The sequence below is a fragment of the Ranitomeya variabilis genome, chromosome 1 (assembly GCF_051348905.1).
Source record: "Ranitomeya variabilis isolate aRanVar5 chromosome 1, aRanVar5.hap1, whole genome shotgun sequence".
In the NCBI taxonomy this organism is placed as follows: domain Eukaryota; kingdom Metazoa; phylum Chordata; class Amphibia; order Anura; family Dendrobatidae; genus Ranitomeya; species Ranitomeya variabilis.
In genome coordinates, this window is record NC_135232.1 from 384,535,371 (window position 1) to 384,560,242 (window position 24,872).

Here is a 24,872-nt window from a genome sequence, read left to right on the forward strand (position 1 = left end):
ACTTTATGATTGTTGAGGGTCCCACTTCAGGGACCTTCACTTATCTTGAGAATGAAGAGACTGCAGTGTTGGTGTAACGCTGTCTCCCATTCCTACGTTATCCATAGACAGCATCACTCCTGGCCACTGACTATACAGTGAACTGCAGCTGACACCATTTAACATGGATAGAACTGTGTTTCAGCTACCCAACACAGAGGGTGGCCATGGCACCCATGTGCAGGTAAAATCTGTGGAGGGTGCTGATTCGATTTTGGGATTGGTGGGGTTAACAGAGTTCGGAAACCACTTATCATAAAGTGATGGCCTATACTAGTGATATTCATTTTTCCTAAACCTAATATTGTAAAATATGTCTTAGAATACAAAGACTTTCCTACAGATAATAATAATCAAAGATAGAATGTGTTAAAAATGGATGTGCATTACCTTTGCCATCATAATTTTATAGGCATAGAGTTTTCTTCCTTTTCCACGACCAAGAGCACCCTCATATTTTTCAACAAAATCTTGGGCCTCTCTGATCACAAGAGTAAAAATTAGATAATTTACTCAAAAGCATAACTTTCCCTGAGCTCGGATATAAAAACAAAGCATAGACAAAATCATATGTGAATGAAGACAATGATAAAAGTCTAAAAAAGAAGCATTGTTATCAAGTTATTTATTTTATGCAGAAGAAACCTACACTGTCATCTGATTCTTGAAGTGTGTGACCTTCAGTGACCCAAATTTACATGATCTCTCATCTATCCATTGCTTTGGCTCTGTTCACACTGTCAATGTTGCTGACCCGTAGCCTAAATCTGATAAGCCCTTCAATTGTCTGATTGGTTCTAATTGCTTGGCCAATGTTGACTTCTTGCCCCTTTTGTGAACACTGTTCTTTCTCCCTTCCTTTCCTAATGTCTCCTGTGATCACTGCACAAAACCTAAACATTATAACATTTCCTGTTCCATTGTCTCAGCAAATACCTTCTACAATTAATCTGCAATTGCCCCTAGTTCATTATTATAGTGTGTATATAGGTTTCAACTTGGCAATTTCTAATTCACACTTAAAGAGTAACCGTTGTTTTAATTTTTATTTCATAAATCATTAGTACCCATGAAAATACTGTAAGCAGCTTTGTAATCTTATCAGAGATATCCACTTATTTCACCTCCTGGATTTATTTTTCATTCTTAGAGAAATCTGAAAAACCTGCGTTCAGTGAAAACAGTTTTTCACATTCCTGAGATAGGAGATGACAGTTGGTGCTTTTAAAATTATATGCAGAAGGTAGGGGAAGAGGATGGAGGAATTAAAGGCAGACACAGACATTCTGCTTAAAGTTCTCCTGAATTGACAACCACAGCTCTCTATAGAACTTTGTAATCACCAACTGTCATATCTTATATCAGTGATGGAGACAATCTGTATTCACTGATGACAATTTTTTTTTTTGAGAATGAATGGTTAATACAATGATTACTCTGCAGCCTACAATTAAGTTTACGAACGTCTTCACACTTGACACATTGTAATATGCAATTGTGGCACCCCCGGAGTCAGGTTGCCACAGTGGCATTGCCTCCCTCACAGGGAGTAATGTCATGCCTGGAAGCAAGGAGGTGTCCCCATACCAGGTGTTAGTAGGAGAGAAGTAGAGCAGAACCTGGAGTGGAGCTGTGATTAAACTCGCCCTAGAGCTGAGCGCTAGGAACCGGATAGTGGAATTCGTGGTTGCGTGGGTACTGAAGTCCCGGCAGCTAAATCCGGAGGGCAAGAACAAAAAGGAGGACAGTGCAGAAGGAAGGGCTCTGTACCTACCTGGCCAGGTGTATCCAAAATTGCTTCCAGGCTGCCTGGCTCTCCATCATGATCTGTTACTAGTGCCCCGGTCTGTCCTAAAACCATCAAGTAAAGGAAAAGAAAACTACAGTCCTTGTGTACTCCAGTGATCTCTTGCATCCTGAGTCCTGTACTACAAGGTACATGAAGCCTGACATAAACAGAACTGGTAGCCCTGGGGCCCCGCTCCACCTGTGGGGAGCAGAACCATCCCAGCTGTGTCACCATCAGCCCCAGCCGTCTCCTTTAGCAGCGTCGGCCATCTGTTGCCGAACACCACAGGTGGCGTCACGTTAAATCCCATATACATAGTCCCCATTTTATGGCACAGTCAGGGCCACGGAGTCAGGTCACGGCCTCGTGACTTCCCCAAAGAACTGTCCAACCCGGTTCCGAGTACCCCATGTCCCTGGTGGGAGTGTCACAATGCCCGCTATTACCGTGATTCTCAAAAGTAATATGAAATACCTGATAAGGATAGTTTCTCATGTTTATGGATTTGACACATGAACCCTACAGTATTTCCATTATGAATTTAGAAAAAGAAATGAAAGAATATTCATACTTGATTAAATATAGCTTTTTTGACATTCTCCATGGTTTACTTCTCATTGCTGAAATTATTTTTTTCTTATCTTCAACTTGCTTCATAATCCTTTCCCTTTCGCTATCTGACAAACTTTCCTCTGAACTTGAAGAGGATGATGAGGATGAAGATGAACTGAAAAAAAAGAAATAGTATATAATCCCGAAATTAAAAAAATAAGAATTAAATTACTGTAGTGCACGATAACAGTTTTTCCTTCGATTCACACAAATATTTTTATTTCAGTTCTTTTCTATGTATTGTAATAAAACTCCAATTCAAAAAAAATATTTGGAACCCATGTACATGGAATATGGCCAATATTGGATGCTTGAGATCTATGGGCCCTTAGATGGGCAGAAAAAACAGGCATGATTCGGTTGTGCAAATCACTGCACGGGCTCAGGAGTATTTCCAGAGATCATTGTTTCTGCATACAGTTTGCCATGCAATCCACAAATTTAATTAAAAGCTCTATCATATTATGAAGAAGCATTATGTCAACAGAATCCAAAAACTCTTGCGTCTTCTCTGGGCAAAAGCTCATAAAAAATGGGCTGAGGGCAAATCAAAATGGTTGTATGGTCAGGTGAATCAGATAACTACATGTGTCATGGCCTGCAGACTCAAGAGACCATCCAGCTTGTTATTAGCAAACAGATCAAAACCCTGCATCTCTGATGGTATGGGGCTGCAATAATGACTATGGCATGGCCAGATTACACATCTTGGAAGGCACCATCAAAGCTGAGCAAACTGTGAGATTTAGAACAACATACGCTCTCATCCAGACAACATCTGTTTCAGCAAAAAGCCTTGCATAGTTCTCCAAGACAATGGTAAACCACATACTGCATCGATCATAACTGTATGGCTCTGCAGATGATTAGTTCGGGTGATGAACGGGGTGCCTGCAGTCCAGATGTTTCACCAATAGAAAATATTTAGTGCACCATGAAACAAAAAGTCTGGCAAAGATTACTTAGGGCTGTTGACCACTTCGAATCTTACATCAGACAGGAATGGGACAACATTCTTGTCCCAAAACTCCAGGAATTGTCTACTCGCTTCCCAGAGATTTACAGACTGTTGCAGAAAGAAGAGGAGAAGCGACACAATGGTAGACATGGCACTGTCCCAACTATTTTGAGATGTGTTTCTGAATCTATTTCTAAGGCTAAGTTCAAATTTACGTATATGTGTCTGCAGCGTATCGTCTGCATGTGCAAATGCATGAAAAAAGCATGCAAACGAATGTGTGCGCAGCGTTTTTATCCGCATGTTCTTACACATGAGATAGAAAAACGCTGCGATTGCATGAGTTTGTACGCATTTTTGCATGTGTTTGCGTTGTTTATGCGCATGCGTATGATATTTCCCAATGGGCGTGGCTTATGGATTTTCTATATAGAGTGACACTGCACAGCTGAAATTCGCTCCTTTGGATGCTGAATGCTGCTGCTGCAAGATGGAGAGTGTGGAGAGCTTCAATTTGAATCTGGATTTATCTTTGAAATTGGCTTTTTGTTTCACTGTGACTTGTGAGGAAGAATGGAGAAGAGAAAGACGGAGAAGACGTCGTCGTAACTTTTGGCAACACCCCATTGTTGAACTCCGACAGAGCCGTGGAGCCAACCACTCATTGTACACAGAGATTCATGAAAACCCGGCAAAGATTTTTGACTACACCAGGATGTCGCAACACAGCTTCGATGATACATCAGCAGGCTGGACACCTAACTACGTACTGCAATTCATGCTGAGGAACATCTGTTGGTGACCATAAGGTACGTAATTTTGAACAACAAACACCTGTCTTTACTATTATTGTTTGAAAAGCCATGTACTGATTTGTTCCTTTGTCTGTTCAGCAGATTCCTGGCTACCGGAGAGACCTTAAGATCTCTACATTTTCATTTTCGAATTGGACTGTCCACCCTTTCTGGAGATTGTTGGAGACACCTGCCCTGCATTGTGTGATGTTCTGTGTGCTGACTTCTTCCCCCAACCCACAGCTGAACACTGGATGAAAAATGCAGCAAAAATTCAATGAAGTGTGTAATTTTCCTAACTGTGTGGGGGCTGTGGACGGCAAACATATTCGGATTCTGAAACCTGCAGGAAGTGGATCTGAGTACTTCAATTATAAAAAATACTTTTCCATTGTTCTGATGGCAATTGCGGATGCTGAATGTCGATTTGTCGCTGCTGATGTTGGCTCATTTGTACGAGGAAATGACTCACAGACTTTCAAAAACTCGGACATGGGAAAACGATTGTATGGGAATGATTTTTATTTTCCCCCACCACAACCTCTTCCTAACACTGAAGGACAGCCAATGCCTTTCAACTACCGACTGACAAGGGCATGAAGAACTGTGGAGTGTGCCTTTGGTCTGCTGGCATCTAAATGGCGCATTTTGGGCACAGCCATAAATCTAAAAACAAAGACAATTGATGAGGTTGTGAAAGCATGCGTTGTTCTGCATAACTACATCCTGTCAAAAGAGCAACCCCACTTTGAACTTGAGGAAACTGTTAGTACCACATTGCAGGATTACCAGCATCACCTTCTCAGGACTACAGTAGAAGTTGCCCAAATGAGGGATAAATATGTAGCCTATTTTGTTTCTGATAGTGGACATGTCTCATGGCAAGATGAAATGGTTTAACCTGTAAATAAAATGTACCTGTAATGTTATGTACTCGCAATGTTATGTACCTGTAATGTTATGTACCTGTAATGTTTTCTGACTCTAATATTAACACATTGAATCTAACTTGTATAATAAACACCTTAACTGATACACCGGTCCATACTTCACTCAGCAATACACACATGGTTAAATAAAGAGATAAAGAAAGCACAATGAGACCGGTATTGTGAATCAAAACAATTTTTACTAACAGAAATAAAAAATGTACAATTTTTTTAAAAAAAGGAAAAATGATTAATTACTTTTGGGGGCTGTGGGAGGGAGTAACATGGTGGACCAGTGGGGTGTCAGGCTGTGATGGTAGGATAGGAGTGGTTGGGGAAGTTGTTACAGTGGAATGGGGAAGAGGACACATTAGGAGTGGGAAACAAGTTGGAAGGGATTGACGCATTGGAAGGGAAAGAAGGAAGCGAAGGTGTGGACAGACTAGAAAACACAGACACATTAGGAGATGAGGGTTGAGGGGGTACAGATAATATTTTTTTCCCGGTTTCTCTCCTCCGGGACTTGGTTTTTGCTGCTTTTTTTCCCTGGTGCTGTGTTGGTGTAGGAGAAGTGTGGGCTGCTGCACTCTGCATGATGGTGGAATAGGATGGCTGGGCTGCTGCACTCAGCTGCATGGTGGTGGATGTGGATGGCTGGGCTGCTGCACTCGGCTGCATGGTGGGGATGTGGATGGCTGGGTTGCTGCACTCGGCTGCATGGTGGGGATGTGGATGGCTGGGCTGCTGCACTCAGCTGCATGGTGAAGCGGGTATTCTTGGCAATGTTGTAATGTCGAGTGATAGTGGTGGTGGTAGATAAGTTCCTTGGCGAGTCGGTGCTGGTGGATTCTGCCACAGCTTCTGTCCTGGAGCTTGTTGACCTGTAGGGAAAGAACTTTGTGCCTGCTGCTATCGGGACCGCTGCATGGCCTCGGTATAAGCATCTTGACAGGCCTTCATCACAAACAGCTGGAGATCAGGACTAAGGTTTTCCATCACGCCCCGCTCTATAGTGGAAAAATAATGTTGCGCTGATCTATTAAGGTCGCCTTCCAGGCGGTCAAGGCTTTTGTGGACATCCTGAACCCACTCTCCATCCTATCCACAACTGCCTTCATCCCAGCCAGGAAAACCGAGCTTAAGTGAACAAACACGGGCACGACTGACTTTTCCCAAGCCCTCTGCCGCTGCCAAGCAGACCCAAGTAAAGTAGTTGCAGTTGGCTGGGAGAGAGGAGAACCAGAAGGACCGGCTTCCTGTTCACAGCCTGTGAAGCCTGCCTGGTTGCTGAATCGCTGGTGGATGATTGGGATGGTTCCGGTTCGTTGGCTGGTCGATAAGGGGCCTCTCCAACAGCGGAAGGTCCAGGTTCTACAGTTCTGCTCCAGGTTCTGTGTGGAAATTAAATTAAAAAAAGTTTATTACAAAAAAGAATAAATTAAATAACAGTGAAAGACAACACAAAAGATACTCACGTTCGCTGAGCAAGCGCTGGCTTCAGAAAAGAAAGCTCTTTATGATATTTGTATTTTCTTAGTTTTCGCGCTGCACCACTTCGAACCCGAATATCCTCTCTCATGTTCTAATTGAAGCAATCCTTCATTGAATGCCAACAAACTTTTATTCTCTTCTTTCTGAAGGGGGAAGAAAAAAACAATTGTTAAAAGACAGCAACATTTACAGAAAAACAGAGGCGGACAAAATAGCTATACTTACCAAAATCCATTCTGACTTTTGGCGTTGCATGGTCCCAATCATCCAGCAACGATCTGGCCACTTCTTCCCAGAGTCATTGGATCAAGACTGAGTTGGAATGATTCCGATCACGGGGGTTCCACAACGCTGCTCAGTCTTGCATAGCTTGAATCAGTCGGTCATTATCTATGTCACGTTGTGGAACCTATAGATGAAATAGAAAAAAAGAATTTGTTAGTAAAAATGACAACAAATTCAATAACAACACCCCATCTTTCCTCTTCAGCAACTTGAGGCCGACGACCCTGAGAAGAATCGTTTCCACTTTCTGCTCCTGCTCTTCAAAAGTGTCAGGTACCTGTAAAGAAAATACATGATTTAACACATGTCTAGTATTGACAGTCAATACATACCAATCAGTAAATCAAATGTGATTACATAATCAGTGTCATGGGCACTTTCGGAACCTTCAGTGGAGGACATGTTGAGCAGGCAGCAGTCACGTGAAACACTAGAAAAGACAAATGTAACTTGTTAAAAGCAAAACACAATTTAGCCCAAAAAAAAATGGACGCCAATACTTACATTACAGACGGTAGTCCAAGCACACAGCAGGCAGGCACCACACAACAGGAACCGCAGCACAGCACCAGGAATAACTGAACAACAGTACCAGGACAGCAGCACCGGGACCAAGGAAGCAGCACTGGGACCAAGAGAACAGCACCAGCACCAAGACAGCAGCACCTAATCTACAAGGAATGGAAAAAAAATTCTGTACACAGTACAGAGTGCAAAGACAGAAATACATTTTCCAAGCTTCTATACCTACATAGATGGCAGCACCGGGACCAAGACAGCAGCACCAGGAACAGGACGGCAGCACCAGTACCAAGACAGCAGTACTGGGACCAAGACGGAGGAACTGGGATTAAAATGGTGGCACTGGAACCAAGAAGGCAGTACTGGGACCAAGACGGCGGTACAGGGACCAAGACAGAGGCACTGAGATCAAGACGGAGGCACTGGGACCAAGACGGCGGTACTGGGACCAAGATGATGGCACTAGGACCAAGACGACGGTACTGGGACCAAGACTGAGGCACTGGTACCAAGATGGCAGTACAGTGACCAAGACGGAGGCACTTAATCTGCAAGGAATGTAAAAAAAAGAAATCTGTATGGAGTACAGAGTGCAAAGACAGAAAGACATTTTCACATCTTCTATACTTACATATAGGGTTGAGCGAAACGGGTCGATCATTTTCAAAAGTCGCCGACTTTTGGCTAAGTCGGCGTCTCATGAAACCCGATCCGACCCCTGTGCTTGTCGGCCATGCGGTACGCGACTTTCGCGCCAAAGTCGCGTTTCAATGACGCGAAAAGCGCCATTTCTCAGCCAATGAAGGTGAACGCAGAGTGTGGGCAGCGTGATGACATAGATCCTGGTCCCCACCATCTTAGAGAAGGGCATTGCAGTGATTGGCTTGCTGTCTGCGGCGTCACAGGGGCTATAAAGGGGCATTCCCGCCGACCGCCATCTTACTGCTGCTGATCTGAGCTTAGGGAGAGGTTGCTGCCGCTTCGTCAGAAGCAGGGAGAGCGTTAGGCAGGGTCCACTAACCACCAAACCGCTTGTGCTGCAGCGATTTCCACTGTCCAACACCACCTTCGGTGTGCAGGGACTGTGGAAGCTATTTTTTTTTTTTTTTCCCCTCAGCGCTGTAGCTCATTGGGCTGCCCTAGAAGGCTCCGTGATAGCTGTATTGCTGTGTGTACGCCACTGTGGAAACCAACTGCTTTTTTCAAAGCACATATCCTCTTGTTCCTTCCTTTCTGCACAGCTATCTTTTTTGTTTGTCCACACTTTTTATTTAATTTGTGCATCAGTCCACTCCTATTGCTGCCTGCCATACCTGGCTTACATTACTGCAGGGAGATAGTAATTGTAGGACAGTTTTTTTTTTTTTTTTTTTTTTTTTTTGTGGGAGATTAAGATTGGCATTTCTGCTACAGTGCCATCCCTGTGTGTGCCATCTCTCACTGAGTGGGCCATAGAAAGCCTATTTATTTTTTCCGTGATTTGTGTTCTAAAATCTACCTCAACACAAAAACACTACATCAATCAGTGGGAGAAAAATATTGGCCTCAGTCAGGGCTTGTGTGCCACTGCTGTGTGTGCTATCTCTCATTCAGTGGGCTATAGCAAGCCTATTTTTTTTTTTTTTTTTTAATATTATTTGGTTTCTAAAGTCTCCCTGAAAAAAAAAAAAAAACTAAAAAAACAGTGGGAGAGTAATATTGCCCTTTCAGCTTGTGTGCCAGTCTTGACTCCTGGGTGTGCCACCTCTCTCCCTCTCATTCAGTGGGCCATAGAAAGCCTATTTATTTTTTTTAAAAAATATTATTGGGTTTCTAAAGTCTCCCTGAAAAAACAAAAAATACATAAAAAAACAGTGGGAGAGTAATATTGCCCTTTCAGCTTGTGTGCCAGTCTTGACTCCTGGGTGTGCCACCTCTCTCCCTTTCATTCAGTGGGCCATAGAAAGCCTATTTATTTTTTCCGTGATTTGTGTTCTAAATTCTACCTCAACACAAAAACACTACATCAATCAGTGGGAGAAAAATATTGGCCTCAGTCAGGGCTTGTGTGCCACTGCTGTGTGTGCTATCTCTCATTCAGTGGGCTATAGCAAGCCTATTTTTTTTTTTTTTTTTTTTTTTTTAATATTATTTGGTTTCTAAAGTCTCCCTGAAAAAAAAAAAAAAACCTAAAAAAACAGTGGGAGAGTAATATTGCCCTTTCAGCTTGTGTGCCAGTCTTGACTCCTGGGTGTGCCACCTCTCTCCCTCTCATTCAGTGGGCCATAGAAAGCCTATTTATTTTTTTTTTTAAATATTATTGGGTTTCTAAAGTCTCCCTGAAAAAACAAAAAATACATAAAAAAACAGTGGGAGAGTAATATTGCCCTTTCAGCTTGTGTGCCAGTCTTGACTCCTGGGTGTGCCACCTCTCTCCCTTTCATTCAGTGGGCCATAGAAAGCCTATTTATTTTTTTTTTTAAATATTATTGGGTTTCTAAAGTCTCCCTGAAAAAAAAAAAAAAACCTAAAAAAACAGTGGGAGAGTAATATTGCCCTTTCAGCTTGTGTGCCAGTCTTGACTCCTGGGTGTGCCACCTCTCTCCCTCTCATTCAGTGGGCCATAGAAAGCCTATTTATTTTTTTTAAAAAATATTATTGGGTTTCTAAAGTCTCCCTGAAAAAACAAAAAATACATAAAAAAACAGTGGGAGAGTAATATTGCCCTTTCAGCTTGTGTGCCAGTCTTGACTCCTGGGTGTGCCACCTCTCTCCCTTTCATTCAGTGGGCCATAGAAAGCCTATTTATTTTTTCCGTGATTTGTGTTCTAAATTCTACCTCAACACAAAAACACTACATCAATCAGTGGGAGAAAAATATTGGCCTCAGTCAGGGCTTGTGTGCCACTGCTGTGTGTGCTATCTCTCATTCAGTGGGCTATAGCAAGCCTATTTTTTTTTTTTTTTTTTTTTTTTTTAATATTATTTGGTTTCTAAAGTCTCCCTGAAAAAAAAAAAAAAACCTAAAAAAACAGTGGGAGAGTAATATTGCCCTTTCAGCTTGTGTGCCAGTCTTGACTCCTGGGTGTGCCACCTCTCTCCCTCTCATTCAGTGGGCCATAGAAAGCCTATTTATTTTTTTTTTTTAATATTATTTGGTTTCTAATTCTCCCTGAAAAAAAAAAAAAAACCTAAAAAAACAGTGGGAGAATAATATTGCCCTTTCAGCTTGTGTGCCAGTCTTGACTCCTGGGTGTGCCACCTCTCTCCCTCTCATTCAGCGGGCCATAGAAAGCCTATTTATTTTTTTTAAAAAATATTATTGGGTTTCTAAAGTCTCCCTGAAAAAACAAAAAATACATAAAAAAACAGTGGGAGAGTAATATTGCCCTTTCAGCTTGTGTGCCAGTCTTGACTCCTGGGTGTGCCACCTCTCTCCCTTTCATTCAGTGGGCCATAGAAAGCCTATTTATTTTTTTTTTTAAATATTATTGGGTTTCTAAAGTCTCCCTGAAAAAAAAAAAAAACCTAAAAAAACAGTGGGAGAGTAATATTGCCCTTTCAGCTTGTGTGCCAGTCTTGACTCCTGGGTGTGCCACCTCTCTCCCTCTCATTCAGTGGGCCATAGAAAGCCTATTTATTTTTTTTTTAAAATATTATTGGGTTTCTAAAGTCTCCCTGAAAAAAAAAAAAAAAACCTAAAAAAACAGTGGGAGAGTAATATTGCCCTTTCAGCTTGTGTGCCAGTCTTGACTCCTGGGTGTGCCACCTCTCTCCCTCTCATTCAGTGGGCCATAGAAAGCCTATTTATTTTTTTTTTTAAATATTATTGGGTTTCTAAAGTCTCCCTGAAAAAACAAAAAATACATAAAAAAACAGTGGGAGAGTAATATTGCCCTTTCAGCTTGTGTGCCAGTCTTGACTCCTGGGTGTGCCACCTCTCTCCCTTTCATTCAGTGGGCCATAGAAAGCCTATTTATTTTTTCCGTGATTTGTGTTCTAAATTCTACCTCAACACAAAAACACTACATCAATCAGTGGGAGAAAAATATTGGCCTCAGTCAGGGCTTGTGTGCCACTGCTGTGTGTGCTATCTCTCATTCAGTGGGCTATAGCAAGCCTATTTTTTTTTTTTTTTTTTTTTAATATTATTTGGTTTCTAAAGTCTCCCTGAGAAAAAAAAAAAAATAAATTAGGTGGGAGATTAATATTGACATTAGTGCTTGAGTGACAGTCCTGCGTGTGTGTCATCTCTGTGATTTTGTGCCACAGAAAACAGAGTGTGTAACATTGTGCCTGATTTTCCTTGTGGTCTCACCAACCTGTTAAGGGATATTGAAATCATACTGAAGTTATAGCTCACCGTGTAAGTTGTTTGACAGCAACAAATAAAGTTACTTTGGTTAAGATTTTAAAACAATGAGGAAGTCTGGTGCAAGAGGTCGTCGTGGGCGTTCATTGTCAGCTGGTAATGATGGTAGTGGTAGAGGAGCATCAGGTGGTCGTGGGGATAAAAATATTCCACCTAAGTCTGGAGCTGTGGAGCCAGTTTCGTCGTCAGGCTACACAAGGCCTCGAACGCTCTCTTTTCTGGGAGTAGGAAAACCGCTTTTAAAGGCGGAGCAGCAACAGCAAGTTTTGGCTTACATTGCAGAATCAGCCTCTAGCTCTTTTGCCTCCTCTTCCGAAACTGGTAAATGTAAAAGCAGCGCGTCGCTTGTGGATGTTCACGGTCAGGGACAAGTCGCTTCCTTGTCCTCCTCAGCAAAAACTACAACAAGAGAGAAGGATGCAGCAGGCGACACAACGGGTCACTCCATGGAGCTCTTTACACATACCGTCCCTGGCTTAGAAAGTGAAACATTTAACAGGCCATGCCCATTACAAGTATATTCTGACATGGAGTGCACTGATGCACAGCCACAGCCAGAGTACTATGCTGCTCCTTTGACTCAGACCACCACATTGCCCTCTCAGGGTACAGATCCACAATCAGACCCTGATGAGACTATGTTGCCCCGCCACGAACGCTATACCACCGACCGACACAGTGACACAGACGAAGTTGCACACGAGCTCGAAGAGGAGGTAATAGATGACCCAGTTATTGACCCCGATTGGCAGCCATTGGGGGAACAGGGTGCAGGCGGCAGTAGTTCAGAAGCGGAGGTGGAGGAGGGGCCGCAGCAGGCATCAACATCGCAACAGGTTACATCTGCCGGGCCCGTATCTGGCCCAAAACGCGTGTCAAAGCCAAAACCTGTTGGAGCACAGCGTTGCCATCCGGTTAAAGCTCAGTCTGCAATCCCTGAAAAGGGATCCGAGTCTAGGAAGAGTGCAGTCTGGCATTTTTTTAAACAACATCCAACTGATCAGCGCAAAGTCATCTGTCAAAAATGTTCAACTAGCTTAAGCAGAGGTCAGAATCTGAAAAGTCTAAATACTAGTTGCATGCATAGACACTTAACCACCATGCATTTTCAAGCCTGGACTAACTACCAAACGTCCCTCAAGGTTGTAGCACCCTCGGCCAATGAAGCTAGTCAGCAACGCAACATCCCTTCCGTCACTGTAAGGCCACCATTTTCCGCACCACAGGCAGTATCTGTGCAGGTTTCTTTGCCAGCCAAAAGCAGTCAGGGTCAGGGAATCACCAGTTTTGTAGGAGGAAATATTGCATCTAGGGCACCGGCGGAAACAATACCGTCTCCAACCGTCTCTCAGTCTGCCATGTACACCGGCACACCCGAAAGTTCCACGATCTCCAGCTCTCCAGTCCAGCTCACCCTACATGAGACTCTGGTTAGAAAAAGGAAGTACTTATCCTCGCATCCGCGTACACAGGGTTTTAACGCCCACATAGCTAGACTAATCTCGTTAGAGATGATGCCCTACCGGTTAGTTGAAAGCGAAGCTTTCAAAGCCCTGATGGAGTACGCTGAACCACGATACGAGCTACCCAGTCGACACTTTTTTTCCAGAAAAGCCATCCCAGCCCTGCACCAGCATGTTAAACAGCGCATCGTCCATGCACTCAGGCAATCTGTGAGTACAAAGGTGCACCTGACTACAGATGCATGGACCAGTAGGCATGGCCAGGGACGTTATGTGTCCATCACGGCACACTGGGTGAATGTGGTGGATGCAGGGTCCACAGGCGACATCAATTTAGGGACAGTTGTGCCTAGCCCACGGTCTAGGAAACAGTTGGCTGTAGGCGTTCGCACCCCCTCCTCCTCCTCCTCCTCGTCCTCCTGCAGAAGCTACAGCTCTTCCACAGAACGCAGTCTGCCAACCACTCCATCGGCAGATGACACTGTTGCACACCAGTTGTCCCATTATGGGCCAGCTACTGCCAAGCGTCAGCAGGCTGTATTGGCTATGAAGTGCTTGGGCGACAATAGACACACCGCGGAAGTTCTGTCCGAGTTCTTGCAACAAGAAACGCAGTCGTGGCTGGGCACAGTAGATCTTGAGGCAGGCAAGGTAGTGAGTGATAACGGAAGGAATTTCATGGCTGCCATCTCCCTTTCCCAACTGAAACACATTCCTTGCCTGGCTCACACCTTAAACCTGGTGGTGCAGTGCTTATTGAAAACTTATCCTGGGTTCTCCGACCTGCTCCTCAAAGTGCGTGCACTTTGCTCACATATCCGACGTTCGCCTGTACACGCCAGCCGTATGCAGACCTATCAGCGGTCTTTGAACCTTCCCCAGCATCGCCTAATCATAGACGTTGCAACAAGGTGGAACTCAACACTGCACATGCTTCAGAGACTGTGCGAACAGAGGCGTGCTGTTATTTATTTGTGGGAGGATACACGGGCAGGCAGTAGGATGGCAGACATGGAGTTGTCAGGTGTGCAGTGGTCTAAGATACAAGACATGTGTCAAGTCCTTCAGTGCTTTGAGGAATGCACACGGCTGGTTAGTGCAGACAACGCCGTAATAAGCATGAGCATCCCCCTAATGCGTCTGCTGATGCAAAGTTTGACGCACATAAAGGAGCAGGCGTCTGCACCAGAGGAAGAGGAAAGCCTTGATGACAGTCAGCCATTGTCTGGTCAGGGCAGTGTACAGGACGAGGTAGCGGGCGAAGAGGAGGTGGAGGACGAGGAGGATGATGGGGATGAGTATATTTTTAATGCCGAACCTTTCCCGGGGGCACAGGAATTTGGTTGCGTGTCACGGCCGGGTTCTGGTTTTTTGAGGGACACAAGTGACGTAGATTTGCCTGCAACTGCCCCTCAACCAATCACAACCGGAGATTTGACAACTGGAACTTTGGCCCACATGGCGGATTATGCCTTACGTATCCTAAAAAGGGACACACGCATTACGAAAATGATGAACGATGACGATTACTGGTTGGCCTGCCTCCTTGATCCACGCTATAAAGGCAAATTGCAAAATATTATGCCACATGAGAACTTGGAACTAATATTAGCAACCAAACAATCAACTCTTGTTGACCGTTTGCTTCAGGCATTCCCAGCACACAGCGCACGTGATCGTTCTCACACGAGCTCCAGGGGGCAGCAGACTAGGAGTGTTAGGGGTGCACACATCAGAAGTGGCATTGGACAGAGGGGTTTTCTGACCAGGTTGTGGAGTGATTTTGCTATGACCGCAGACAGGACAGGTACTGCTGCATCAATTGAAAGTGACAGGAGACAACATTTGTCCAGTATGGTTACTAACTATTTTTCATCCCTTATCGATGTTCTCCCTCAACCGTCATTCCCATTTGATTACTGGGCCTCCAAATTAGACACCTGGCCAGAATTGGCAGAATATGCATTGCAGGAGCTTGCTTGCCCGGCAGCAAGTGTCCTATCAGAAAGAGTATTCAGTGCTGCAGGTTCAATATTAACCGAAAAAAGGACTCGTCTGGCTACCCAAAATGTTGACGATCTAACATTCATTAAAATGAACCACAACTGGATTTCGAAATCTTTTGCCCCACCTTGCCCGGCCGACACCTAGCTTTCCTATGAAAAGCTCTTGCCTGTGAATTACTTTTCTAATGTCTAATTTGCTGCAGCTGATTGTACAGCATACGACATGTTTACACCTCCCTAAATGGCAAAACTCCCCACACGGGGCCGTGGTATCGCGACTTGGCGCAAGCACCCGTGAGACTGCTGTTTGTCTGAAGAGGTGGGTGTGCTCGCTTTTGGTTGACGGCATTGCTACTGGGTCCCTCATAGTACAATGTAGTGTCTCTGGCGGTGGTGGTGCGCACCCAACGTCAGACACACCGTTGTAACATGAGGGGCCCTGGGGCGGTCCCGCCGGCCTCAAGAGAGTTCCCCCCTACCCCAGCTCAAAATGTGCTCTACCACGTGCAAAATTATGTCGCACAGCTCCACCAATCTTTAGTCTATTCGCTGACATCATTCAATGTCTGGCACTGACAATACAAATTTGTAGACATCTATGATGCAACTTAAAGTAGTCTGTGTCTGTGTCCTATATTGGCACCATTAAATAGTTACTGCCAAATTACTATGTCAGAAACTCAGTAGATGAGCCCACCCCTGTACCTAAGTATGCCACCTTTTTTTTTTGTTTTGGTTGTTTTGCGAGACATTAACATCTATTTATATTTTGGGAGTACTGGGACAGACACTCCTTGCACTACTCCTCCACTCACCACCAAGCTGCCTGTGTATCCATGTAACCGCTGTAAAACTGCCATGAGCCTATTGTTTGTTATTTTAGGCCTTTGATAGCCTGTCTGCGGCCCCTACTTGCAATACTCCTCCACTGACCACCAAGCTGCCTGCCCGTGTATCCATGTAACCGCTGTGAAACTGCCATGAGCCTATTGTTTGTTATTTTAGGCCTTTGATAGCCTGTCTGCGGTCCCTACTTTAAATACTCCTCCACTGACCAGACCACTGCTGCCCGTGTACCCCTGGAACCAATTATAAAGTGCCTACAGCCAGCCCATTTTTTTATGTTAGGCCTTTGAAGCCTGTCTGCGGTCCCTACTTGCAATACTCCTCCACTGACCACAATGCTGCCTGGAGTGCCTGCCTGTGTATCCATGTAACCGATGTAAAACTGCCATGACTGCCTACTGTTTGTTATTTTAGGCCTTTGATAGCCTGTCTGCAGCCCCTACTTGCAATACTCCTCCACTGACCACCAAGCTGCCTGCCCGTGTATCCATGTAACCGCTGTGAAACTGCCATGAGCCTATTGTTTGTTATGTTAGGCCTTTGATAGCCTGTCTGCGGTCCCTACTTTAAATACTCCTCCACTGACCAGACCACTGCTGCCCGTGTACCCCTGGAACCAATTATAAAGTGCCTACAGCCAGCCCATTTTCTTATGTTAGGCCTTTGAAGCCTGTCTGCGGTCCCTACTTTAAATACTCCTCCACTGACCACCAAGCTGCCTGCCCGTGTATCCATGTAACCGCTGTAAAACTGCCATGAGCCTATTGTTTGTTATTTTAGGCCTTTGATAGCCTGTCTGCGGCCCCTACTTGCAATACTCCTCCACTGACCACAATGCTGCCTGGAGTGCCTGCCTGTGTATCCATGTAACCGATGTAAAACTGCCATGACTGCCTACTGTTTGTTATTTTAGGCCTTTGATAGCCTGTCTGCAGCCCCTACTTGCAATACTCCTCCACTGACCACCAAGCTGCCTGCCCGTGTATCCATGTAACCGCTGTGAAACTGCCATGAGCCTATTGTTTGTTATGTTAGGCCTTTGATAGCCTGTCTGCGGTCCCTACTTTAAATACTCCTCCACTGACCAGACCACTGCTGCCCGTGTACCCCTGGAACCAATTATAAAGTGCCTACAGCCAGCCCATTTTCTTATGTTAGGCCTTTGAAGCCTGTCTGCGGTCCCTACTTTAAATACTCCTCCACTGACCACCAAGCTGCCTGCCCGTGTATCCATGTAACCGCTGTAAAACTGCCATGAGCCTATTGTTTGTTATTTTAGGCCTTTGATAGCCTGTCTGCGGCCCCTACTTGCAATACTCCTCCACTGACCACAATGCTGCCTGGAGTGCCTGCCTGTGTATCCATGTAACCGATGTAAAACTGCCATGACTGCCTACTGTTTGTTATTTTAGGCCTTTGATAGCCTGTCTGCAGCCCCTACTTGCAATACTCCTCCACTGACCACCAAGCTGCCTGCCCGTGTATCCATGTAACCGCTGTGAAACTGCCATGAGCCTATTGTTTGTTATGTTAGGCCTTTGATAGCCTGTCTGCGGTCCCTACTTTAAATACTCCTCCACTGACCAGACCACTGCTGCCCGTGTACCCCTGGAACCAATTATAAAGTGCCTACAGCCAGCCCATTTTCTTATGTTAGGCCTTTGAAGCCTGTCTGCGGTCCCTACTTTAAATACTCCTCCACTGACCACCAAGCTGCCTGCCCGTGTATCCATGTAACCGCTGTAAAACTGCCATGAGCCTATTGTTTGTTATTTTAGGCCTTTGATAGCCTGTCTGCGGCCCCTACTTGCAATACTCCTCCACTGACCACAATGCTGCCTGGAGTGCCTGCCTGTGTATCCATGTAACCGATGTAAAACTGCCATGACTGGCTACTGTTTGTTATTTTAGGCCTTTGATAGCCTGTCTGCAGCCCCTACTTGCAATACTCCTCCACTGACCACCAAGCTGCCTGCCCGTGTATCCATGTAACCGCTGTGAAACTGCCATGAGCCTATTGTTTGTTATGTTAGGCCTTTGATAGCCTGTCTGCGGTCCCTACTTTAAATACTCCTCCACTGACCAGACCACTGCTGCCCGTGTACCCCTGGAACCAATTATAAAGTGCCTACAGCCAGCCCATTTTCTTATGTTAGGCCTTTGAAGCCTGTCTGCGGTCCCTACTTTAAATACTCCTCCACTGACCACCAAGCTGCCTGCCCGTGTATCCATGTAACCGCTGTAAAACTGCCATGAGCCTATTGTTTGTTATTTTAGGCCTTTGATAGCCTGTCTGCGGCCCCTACTTGCAATACTCCTCCACTGACCACAATGCTGCCTGGAGTGCCTGCCTGTGTATCCATGTAACCGATGTAAAACTGCCATGACTGCCTACTGTTTGTTATTTTAGGCCTTTGATAGCCTGTCTGCAGCCCCTACTTGCAATACTCCTCCACTGACCACACCAATGCTGCCCGTGTACCCCTGGAACCTATTTAAAAGTTCATAGAGCCTAGTTATATATTTTATTTACTATTAATAAGGCCATGATGGACTACGCTGTACCACGCTACAAGCTAACCAGTCGACACTTCTTTTGCGAGAAAAGCCATCCCAACCCTCCACCAGCATGTAGAAGACCGCATTGTCCATGCACTCTGGCAATCTGTGAGTACAAAGGTGCACCTGACAACAGACGCATGGACCTGTAGGCATGGCCACGGAAGATTACGTGTCCATTACGGCGCAATGGGTTAATGTGGTGGATGCATGGTCCACAGGGGACAGCCTACTAAGTCTGTCTGCAGTCCCTAATTCAAATTGTCCTCCACTGTCTAAATCGGAACTTCCACCTTCTGGCTTTCGGCCTATAGTATCAGAAATTAAACTGCATTTGGCCTTCAACTTTGGTTAGGGCCTACTAACGGCTTCTGCCCCTCCCTGGTGTTGTCCTCAACTAAATAAAGCTGAGCTTCAACCTTCCGGCTCTCATTATGTGGTTTTAAAAAAAAAAATGGTGGTTAGGGCCTACTAACGGCTTCTGCCCCTCCCTGGTGTTGTCCTCAACTAAATAAAGCTGAGCTTCAACCTTCCGGCTCTCATTAAGTGGTTTTAAAAAAAAAATGGTGGTTAGGGCCTACTAACGGCTTCTGCCCCTCCCTGGTGTTGTCCTCAACTAAATAAAGCTGAGCTTCAACCTTCCGGCTCTCATTATGTGGTTTTAAAAAAAAAAATGGTGGTTAGGGCCTACTAACGGCTTCTGCCCCTCCCTGGTGTTGTCCTCAACTAAATAAAGCTGAGCTTCAACCTTCCGGCTCTCATTAAGTGGTTTTAAAACAAAAATGGTGGTTAGGGCCTACTAACGGCTTCTGCCCCTCCCTGGTGTTGCCCTCAACTAAATAAAGCTGAGCTTCAACCTTCTGCTCCAAATTACCATTTTGAAAAATGCAATAGGCTTTTCAGGCCTACAAAAGGTGTCTGTCTGTGTGCCCCTCCCTGGTGTTGTCCTCAACTAAATAAAGCTGAGCTTCAACCTTCCGGCTCTCATTAAGTGGTTTTAAAAAAAAAAAATGGTGGTTAGGGCCTACTAACGGCTTCTGCCCCTCCCTGGTGTTGCCCTCAACTAAATAAAGCTGAGCTTCAACCTTCTGCTCCAAATTACCATTTTGAAAAATGCAATAGGCTTTTCAGGCCTACAAAAGGTGTCTGTCTGTGTGCCCCTCCCTGGTGTTGTCCTCAACTAAATAAAGCTGAGCTTCAACCTTCCGGCTCTCATTAAGTGGTTTAAAAAAAAAAAATGGTGGTTAGGGCCTACTAACGGCTTCTGCCCCTCCCTGGTGTTGCCCTCAACTAAATAAAGCTGAGCTTCAACCTTCTGCTCCAAATTACCATTTTGAAAAATGCAATAGGCTTTTCAGGCCTACTAAAGGTGTCTGTCTGTGTGCCCCTCCCTGGTGTTGTCCTCAACTAAATAAAGCTGAGCTTCAACCTTCCGGCTCTCATTATGTGGTTTAAAAAAAAAAAATGGTGGTTAGGGCCTACTAACGGCTTCTGCCCCTCCCTGGTGTTGCCCTCAAGTAAATAAAGCTGAGCTTCAACCTTCTGCTCCAAATTACCATTTTAAAAAATGCAATAGGCTTTTCCGGCCTACTAAAGGTGTCTGCCCCTCCCTGGTGTTGTCCTCAACTGAACAAAGCTGAGCTTCCACATTCTGGCTTTCGCCCTATACTATCAGATATTAAACTGCATTTGGCCTACTAGTGTGGTTAGGCCCTTGAAACAGTGTCTGCTGCTCTTGGGTTTGCTACTCCACTGAACAAAGCAATGCCGCCTGTTTAGTCCTGTTACCAATTTTGAACTGCATGTAGCCTACTTTATTCTTTGGCCCTATATCTGTTTCCTCCTCATCCTGCCCATTGCCCAGCCACTGCTAAATGAGTCTGCTGGTACATTGACCTAGACCACTACATTCCCCTTGTACTCTACACAGCCAGAATCTGTCCCTGCTGAAAGTAAGGTTCCCCTTCCCGCATGTTATACCACCTTACACAGGGACAAAGAGGAAGGTGCAGATGAAAGTGCAGGTTCCTTCATCAGGTGGGGGGGCATACTCGTTGGCGACGTCACTGGCACAGGGCCCCTCAGAGTACGCAAAAGTGTCGCTGCTGGTGGGAGGCGCCCCCGCCATGCAAACACACCGCCGTACTTTGAGGGGCCCTGTGCCAGTGGCAATGCGAACGAGTGGGCCCCCCCCCTGCTTGCTCAGGATCACAGCACTTGCAACTTTTAAATACTTACCTTTCCCTGCAACACCGCCGTGACGTAGTCCGCATTTCCTGGGCCCACGAAAAACTTGAGCCAGCCCTACTCCCCCCACAACTTTCACCCAATTCCCTATGCCCAACTATTATTATACAGTTAATTAAGATTGGCAAGCTTCAGAAACAAGAATGGATGTTTTTGGCATTAAAATGGGCACTGTAGGTGTTTTCCTGGCCTCCACTCACTGCCGACTATGCTTCCCCATTGACTTGCATTGGGTTTCGTGTTTCGGTCGATCCCCGACTTTTAGCGATAATCGGCCGACTGCACTCGACTCGACTCTGGACAAAATCGGGTTTCCCAAAACCCTACTCGATCTTAAAAAAATGAAAGTCGCTCAACCCTACTTACATATAGACGGCACCACTGGGACCAAGACAGCAGCACTGGGACCAAGACGGCAGTACTGGGACCAAGACGGAGGCACTAAAATCAAGACAGCGGAACTAGGACCAAGACAGCAGCACCTAATCTACAAGGAATGTAAAAAATAAGTCTGTACGAAGTACAGAGTGCAAAAACAGAAAGACATTTTCACATCTTCTATACTTATATATAGACGGCACCACTGGGACCGAGACAGCAGCACTGGGACGAAGACGGCAGTACTGGGACCAAGATGGAGTCACTGGGACCAAGACGGCGGTACTGGGACCAAGACGGAGGCACTGGAATCAAGACAGCGGGACTAGGACCAAGACAGCAGCACCTAATCTACAAGGAATGTAAAAAATAAGTCTGTACGAAGTACAGAGTGCAAAAACAGAAAGACATTTTCACATCTTCTATACTTTCATATAGACGGCACCACTGGGACCAAGACAGTGGCACTGGGACCAAGATGGAGGCACTGTGATCAAGGCGGCGGCACTGGGACCAAGACGGAGGCACTGGGATCAAGACGGCGGCACTGGGTCCAAGACAGCAGCCCCGGGATGGCAGCAACAAACAGTCTAGAAGCAGCAGAAAAAAAACATAAGTACAGAGTACAGAATGCAGTGAGAGACAGACAGACCTTTTCAAAGCTTCTATACTTGTGTCCAGAGTCTTCTGTCTTCATCCAATGTCCTGTGCCCACATCCAGAGTCTTCTGCCTTCTTCCAAAGTCCTGTGGCCGCATCAAGAGTCTTCTGCCTTCTTCCAATGTCTTGTGCTCGCATCCAGAGTCTTCTGCCTTCCTCCAATGTCCTGTGGCCGCATCAAGAGTAGTGTTGAGCATTCCGATACCGCAAGTATTGGGTATCGGCCGATACTTGCGGGTATCGGAATTCCGATACCGAGATCCGATACTTTTGTGGTATCGGGAATCGGTATCGGGATTAATATCAATGTGTAAAATAAAGAATTAAAATAAAAAATAGGGATATACTCACCTCTCCGGCGGCTCCTGGACTTTACCGCCGTAACCGGGAGCCGTTGTACCTAAGAATGCGCGCTTGAATGGCCTTAGATGAGGTCACTGCGCTCTGATTGGTCCGTAGCGGTCGCGTGACCGCTACGCGACCAATCACAAAGCAGTGACGTCACCTAAGGTCTTTCAAGCGCTTGAAATACCTTAGGTGACGTCACTGCTTTGTGATTGGTCGCGTAGCGGTCACGCGACCGCTACGCGACCAATCAGAAGCTGTGGACGTCTTCTAAGGTATTTCAAGCGCTTGAAAGACCTTAGGTGACGTCACTGCTTAGTGATTGGTCGCGTAGCGGTCACGCGACCGCTACGGACCAATCAGAGCGCAGTGACCTCATCTAAGGCCCTTCAAGCGCGCATTCTTAGGTACAACGGCTCCCGGTTACGGCGGTAAAGTCCAGGCTGCGTCGGAGGGTGAGTATATCCCTATTTTTTATTTTAATTCTTTCTTTTACACATTGATATGGATCCCAGGGCCTGAAGGAGAGTTTCCTCTCCTTCAGACCCTGGGAACCATACAGGATACCGTCCGATACTTGGTGTCCCATTGACTTGTATTGGTATCGGGTATCGGTATCAGATTAGATCCGAAACTTTGCCGGTATCGGCCGATACTTTCCGATACCGATACTTTCAAGTATCGGATGGTATCGCTCAACACTAATCAAGAGTCTTGAGAGTAATGGACTTCATGTATCCAGGCCCCCTTTTATACAGCTGGCAGTTTTCAGGTGGTTACATCATTTCCAAGGCAAAATTGGTCAGAAGTACGCAAGGGTATCAAACGAAAGCGCACGCGTGTCTTTGCGTAACCATGCATTCCCATAGACAGTAATGCATTTTTTTAACGCAATCATCCGCAAACGTACGCATGTGGACGATTTAGCAATTTTTGCTGCTACAAAAAATGCAACATGTTGCGAATGCCGGAACACACCTCCAAACGACCAATGCGTACGCATCCGCAAGTGAACGCATGCAAAAACATGTCACTGCGTACACAATGTTAAAGATATGTACGCGTGATGCATGCCGATCGATGCGGATCGTACGCTGCGCACATAGATGCAAATGTGAACCCGGCCTAAATTAGTCTTCTGTTTTTGCAATTCAAATGGAAAAAAAATGTCTAACGTTCAACTTCTGATCTATGTTCTATGTTTTGTTGTGAATAATAAGTTTATACGAAATTTTCAAATCATTGCATTCTTGTTTTCATTACATTTTAAAGTGTCCCAACTTTTGTGGAATTGGGGTTATACTGTACTTCAATGAAAAGCTTTCATACCTGCTTTTTCTTTTCTTTTTTTTATGATCCTTTGGTTTATTTTTATTTTTTCCTGTGGTCTCATCTGAAGTTTTTTCATTGTTTGTATTTGTTTTGGTTGTTTTTGTGTTGTTTTTATTAATGTCTTTTTGTACCACAGTTCTTTTACTTTTACTTGTTTTCTTATCTTCGTCCTCAGATTCTGTTTCAGATTCTTGTTCATCTTCTACTTTTCTTCTTCTGGTAGATTTTCTCACAATTCTTTTTCTTTTTGGAATATTAATGTTATCACTGTCGTCATCGTCATCGTCATCATCATCATCATCTTCATCTTCATCATCATCATCATCATCATCATTGCTATCATTGCCATCATATTTGCCATGACTTGTTTTCTGGTATCGTATTTGCTGTCTGTTTAAATATTGTGTTTTGAAATCTAAACATAAAGGAAAAAAAATCACAATAAAAGAGTCTTAATTTAAAATGAACAAAATGTTCTGACTTCACTCTAGACTTAATATCTACTGTCAAATTATGAAAATGTCAAAAATAATCATTTTAGCTAAAAAAAAAGTCACTTCTTTTAAAAGTTAAAGGGGGTCTTCAGGTTTGGGTTTCAAGTCTGCAGTCACTCCATGTCACTGCAGATTTGGGAATCTTCACAGTGCGCACAGTGGGAGCTGTTAAGATTCATCGGTGCTGGGACTGGTTGGTTAAGTGACCACAAGTATGTGATTTGCATTCTTCCAGCCACATTACAACTAGATGAGTACACCCTCACTCAATTCACCTGTATTAAGTTAGGCCACGCATGTGTAGTTGGCACGTGCCCACATGTATGCAAATCACACACTTGTGGTCAAGTGCCCACCCGCTGCTGGCACTGGAGAATCATGACAGCGTGCAGTGTGCACACTGTTAGCATTCACTTATCCGCAGTCACAAAGAGTGTCTAGTACACCAAGCCTGGACAACCCCTTTAATGAAGGCATCTCTCTCTAGAAATCAACTTGAATTTGTTTGGCTGGCAGTATATGCTTAAAGATATAAAAAGTACTTGCTTTCACAATACCAGCAAAAAGTATGCAGCTCACTAACTGACTTTCACACTTTACTGTCTAATAGTGATGTGCGAGTATACTCGTTGCTCGGGTTTTCCCGAGCACGCTCAGGTGGTCTCCGAGTACTTGTTAGTGTTTGGAGATTTAGTTTTCATCGCCGCAGCTGAATGATTTACAGCTACTACCCAGCTTGAATACATGTGGGGATTCCCTAGCAACCAGGCAAC

At 44.9% G+C, this 24,872-nt stretch overlaps 1 protein-coding gene across 1 annotated transcript in view; it reads right to left on the reverse strand.

Moving 5' to 3' along the window:
• Positions 1 to 24,872, reverse strand: part of LOC143760690 (transmembrane channel-like protein 2-B) — a 255,526-nt gene that overhangs the window by 179,506 nt on the left and 51,148 nt on the right. Inside the window, exons 3-5 of the mRNA XM_077249045.1 lie at positions 23,603 to 24,020; positions 2,400 to 2,555; positions 430 to 520 (exon numbers count right to left, since the gene is read on the reverse strand). Of these exons, the coding sequence (XP_077105160.1) occupies positions 430 to 520; positions 2,400 to 2,555; positions 23,603 to 24,020 (665 nt within the window). The remainder of the gene's footprint in view (positions 1 to 429; positions 521 to 2,399; positions 2,556 to 23,602; positions 24,021 to 24,872) is intronic.